The 4,660-nt window shown below is 43.2% G+C and overlaps 1 protein-coding gene across 1 annotated transcript; it reads right to left on the minus strand.

Moving 5' to 3' along the window:
• Positions 1–889: 889 nt before the first annotated feature.
• On the minus strand, positions 890–3,729 carry LOC117894224 (probable protein phosphatase 2C T23F11.1). The gene is made up of 4 exons (XM_034801140.1): positions 3,483–3,729; positions 2,405–2,777; positions 1,989–2,319; positions 890–1,893 (listed from the first exon to the last, which is right to left on the minus strand). The coding sequence occupies exons 2-4, from the start codon at positions 2,687–2,689 to the stop codon at positions 1,361–1,363; spliced, it is 1,149 nt and encodes a 382-aa protein (XP_034657031.1). The 5' UTR covers positions 2,690–2,777; positions 3,483–3,729; the 3' UTR covers positions 890–1,360.
• Between the last annotated feature and the right edge of the window lie 931 nt (positions 3,730–4,660).

The raw sequence follows: 4,660 nt of genomic DNA on the forward strand, positions 1-4,660 counted from the left end.
TGTGTGTAATAAGGCATACATATGAATAAAATAATAAACAAATATTATAATAAAACAGAGCAACAAAAAACGAAAAATCGAAAAAAATACAAACACTGAGAAACAACCAAAACACGAAAAGGCGTAATTCATTTCCCCTATATATATATATATAGATATATGGTTAAGAGTGAACAATTTGTACGTAAAAATCACACACACGATGATGATAATGGTGATGTTGATGACGAAAACGAAAACCTGTACTCGTAATGAAAATATAGCAAAAAGTTTAAATAAAATTTATACTTACGAGCTAAAAAGTAAAACACAAATACAGAGAGAGGGAAAACATTTCATGACCAGAGAACACAGAACACACACACACAACACACCATACACACGATTATTTTATTTTATTGTATGTATCATATAAACGAAAAGAAAATCAAATAATAAAAGAAAAGAACAAGGAGAGAACAACAAGCGGGCGTAAATGTAGATTAAATGTAGATAGCAGAAAGAAAAAAAAAAAAACACAAAAAAACATGTCAAACAATAAAGCGAGCGATAACCAGCAAGAAAAGCTGTACAAAACAGTCCAAGTTATTGCTTAACGGGGGAACACGGATGTTTTTGGCCACAAACGAGTGGATATGGTAGGGATTTACCACTCGAAATAGGTTATCCGGAGTTCCACATTGAAATCAATGCTGCTTGATGCAGGTGAAGATGTAAACAACAGGCCAAAATATTGCATCCAACGAGTAGCAGGCCATACAGGGTCACACAAACCAAACTATCGATTCCTTTAATCGAAATCAGTGCTGCCAAGTGTGGTGAAATCATTTCGATGGAGATCCAGCTTCAGTCGCGACTAAAAACGAAATATAAAACAATTTTTAAACACTTTTTATGGGCACTACAAAACATTTTGCTTTATTTTTCAATTTCAAAAACTCATTGTCTTCCTTTTCCTTCTCCTTTGGGTAAAAAACATTCTCCTTATAAAGATCAATCCCGAAACTCTGACAAGTATAGTTTTAGGTACATAAATACTAAACGAGTAATACAATTTTTTTTCTCCATTCTGCTTGGGCATCACAAAACATAGTAATTCAAATGTATATATAATCGTACATATCATATACATATTATACATACACACATCGATAAGGGGCAGGGGGCACGCGGGGATAAACTAAATAAAACAAAAATTATTCGTGGGAGCTAAACATTTTGGTAAGGATTGTTTGCGTGTGTGTGGCATGTGGTGTGTGTGTGTCTCTTGTGTCTATAAAACTTAACCAAGAACACTTGTAAGTATAAAGAGTTGACCTAAGCGGTATTTCGAGGATACCCTAATTAATTATAAGGCGCACTAGTAGATATAGTTTAACTGCATCTCGGATGCTGCCAGCAGCGGATCTTGCGCCTCCTTCTCCACTTTCTTCTGCTCATCGGAACTGTTGGTCGCCTCAGTGGGCGTGATCAGGCTGGAATTGGGACTGATTGTGGTTGTGTTTGTGGTAGTGGGGCTCGAGGTCTGTGTCTCGGCCATGTTATCATTGGACTGTGCAGTCTTTGTTGCCGTGCCGGCGGCATCTTGCTCCATGGCCGTTTTATTGCTATTCCGACAGCGGGCAATTAAATCGCTGTAGGGTTTATCGTGCAGCAGGCAGACCAGGACGACGGTCATGTTGTCCCCACCGAGTCCGCCCATTTGGCAGTCGGGGGCCAGGCAATGGTTCATCAGTTCCTCGCATATCTCCTCCGGGTACATGCCCATGCCGATGCGTGTGCGGCAGAACTCAAGCACTTCCGCATTGCTCATCACATCCCAAATGCCATCGCAGGCCAGTACGATAAATTCCCAATCTTCCATGATTTTCCGTGTCTCCACGTCCGGGTAGGCTGTAGGCGGTAGGCGCAGCAAGAACAACGAAAACGCAAGGTGATAATGGATTATGAGAACAATGAGACCAGCAACTTAATTGTTCGTTTCTCACCTGTGACGATTTGATCTTCCGGCTTTTTGTTCGAACGCTTGAAGACAAAGTCACCGAGCGCCCGGGAAAGTGCCAGATTGCCATTAACACGGTTGAACTCGACCCAACCGCCGCCCTCGATGATGCGCTTCGACTCCCCCTCGTTGTTGGGCTTGTGGTCCATGGAGAGTATCTCCAGCTGGCCATTTACGCAGGCAATCGCACGCGAGTCCCCAGCATTGGCGCAATACAGTTTGCTATCCTTCACGAGAACGACGACGGCTGTAGAGCCAGCCATCTGATCGCCCCATGACTCATTGTGCAGCATTTCATAGTCAATGTCCAGAAAGCCCTAGAATTGCATCATCATGACGATTCTCGTTATTAGCATTGTCACCTCTGAGTGGCAGTGAGTAATCAATCCCAGCGACGCTCACCTGCTGCAGTGCCCGCTCGATGTCGTTGTCGTTGTACTCGGGCCGCTTCAACACGAACTTGTGCAGATGCTTGCCCGCATATTGGGCAACTGTGGCACCGCCATGGCCATCGTAGACGGCAAAGAAGGCCGCTCCGGGATCATCCGGCAGCGAGAGAATGTGTGTGTGCGAGTCCTCCATGTTGATGCGCCATCCTTGCATGCAGCTTGAGCCGACACGGAACACAGAGTTCTGGCAGTACGACGACTCCTTGGCAGTTACCGGCTCGGACAGTGTTTGGCCCATTCTGTGTCCGTCTGTGTGCCCGCGTGGGTGTATCTTGGGGGCCGGCTGGCTTATCGATTTACAATACGTCTATGTCGACGCTGAGTATCTGTGTAGTGTGGAAGAGCGGCCAAGCCAAGGCACACAAATGGAGCGTTGAAGCGGCAGCGGGAGCGGGAGGGGAGAGATATATAGAGGAGAGGTAGATTGTTAATTACGAATTACGAAACTGGCCGACTGGGCCGTCAACTTCAGTCAGATACGCGTGGGCATTGAGATTAGCATATCACAGTAATGATACGACCCGTATAAGCTCTGCGCAAACAAACGTGTAGATTTCAACAGCTACGCCACGATACACGGGCTCGGTCTCGGGCTCCACCAAAACACTACCGAGTGCAAGGCTGGTGGCCTGACGGTGCGATCGTACGGAACCTGTTGTCGACGGAACGGTTCGCTTTAGATTTCGATTTTTAGACACTCATTCGCTCAAATGTGCAGGCTTGCAAAAAAAAAGAACAACAAAAAAACAGAAAATGAAGAAAAACGCGCAGGGCAAAGGGCAAAAGACCAGATAAACGCTGATAAGGCAGCGGTGTAGTGACAGGCAGGCGGCAGTGAGCAAGTCAGCGCTGAATCGGCCCGCAGCGAACCTCTTTAGATTATTATAAACGGCTCGCAATCATGCGCTTCGCTCCATAATTAGTTGACACAGTTTGCAACAGACCTGAACTTACGCAAAAAAAAACACGGGGGAGAGACACGGGAGAAGAGAGAACTTGAAAGCCCAGAACAATGCTCTATTATAACTCACCTGGCACTGGGGCTGCGCTGCTGCTGCTTGCTGTTTCTACTTTTGCCAATACATGGACAACTTTGGGCTGGCTAAACAAATCCAATTCGCATTAATAAATGAAACGCAGAGAGTTCCGATTGGGTCTCCTGGTTGTTGTTGTGGTTGCTAGGCTCTGTTTCGGGGTTGGGCAGCTGCTGTCGGCACGTGCTCTGCTCTTGTTGCAGCTGCAGTTAATTTTTACGCACGCTTTTAAATGTATAAATAATAGGCTTAGAGGTGGAGAACCATCGATGATGCTATCGATGCAGCGATGTTTTTTCAAGTGTTATAAATATCGATTGTTTTTGGAGAAAACATGGCTTGGAACTATTTTAAGTGAAATAATCGCCAATGAAAATCTCCAACAAAACTGCTTTCTTTTATAATTTCAATCGTAGAGCTATGAACCACAGAGCTATCGATAAGATAACCCGATGTGCATGAAATCCACCATTTTAAACCACACAATAAATTAAAAAGAACAATATACCATTTCTTCATTAAAATATACCAAAATATACCAGAAACACTGAAAACGTTCACCTGATCGATATAAAAGTCGCATCTCTAAGAAAGATTCAAGGTGTTACCTAGAGAGGGTGCCAAATCGAACGAACTTAACGAACGCCTTACTTCAATAAATTTTAGTAAATTAAACTAAGCTACATTAGTAAATGACACTATTTTTGAGATGTTTAATATTAAATTGATTAAATCTTGATGGAAAAAATTAGCCCTCCGCCCTGGTTTTCTCATTTATGCGTTTGTTTGTGGCGTTAGCTGTTGTTTCGCTTTGGCGGTCCCGGCCGTTAGAGTTTGAATTTCCTTATAAAATTATAAATTAAGTTAATTTATATTCAATAATTGTACCTGTCATATTATTGTTATTTTTGAGGTTTTCGACTACATTTATTTTTGATATATTACTGCACTTTCCATGCAAATTTCGTTTTATGTGTGTGGTGGCTTCTGTTTCCATTTCACGTTTCTCTCTCTCTCTCAATATATTTTTGTTGCTCTTTGTTTTGTCATCTTATCTACTGTTTTGTTGTTGGTCGCTGCTTTTGCGTTTTTTGGGGGCTGGCTGCGCTGCCGCAGTCTCTGCTTGAGCGGCGGGTGCATTGAATTTTGCGGATTTTTTCACTTTGAGTTTGCGG

This window comes from Drosophila subobscura, chromosome J (genome assembly GCF_008121235.1).
Source record: "Drosophila subobscura isolate 14011-0131.10 chromosome J, UCBerk_Dsub_1.0, whole genome shotgun sequence".
Lineage (NCBI taxonomy): Eukaryota > Metazoa > Arthropoda > Insecta > Diptera > Drosophilidae > Drosophila > Drosophila subobscura.

What these genes read in the sequence shown, in the direction of transcription:
- LOC117894224 (XM_034801140.1), bottom strand. Translation starts at nt 2,689, where the DNA reads ATGGGCCAAACACTGTCCGAGCCGGTAACTGCCAAGGAGTCGTCGTAC. An exon ending in TCGAGCGGGCACTGCAGCAG is followed by an intron (nt 2,320 to 2,404) that starts GTGAGCGTCGCT and finishes ATGCAATTCTAG; the next exon opens with GGCTTTCTGGACATTGACTA. An exon ending in GGAAGATCAAATCGTCACAG is followed by an intron (nt 1,894 to 1,988) that starts GTGAGAAACGAA and finishes TACCGCCTACAG; the next exon opens with CCTACCCGGACGTGGAGACA.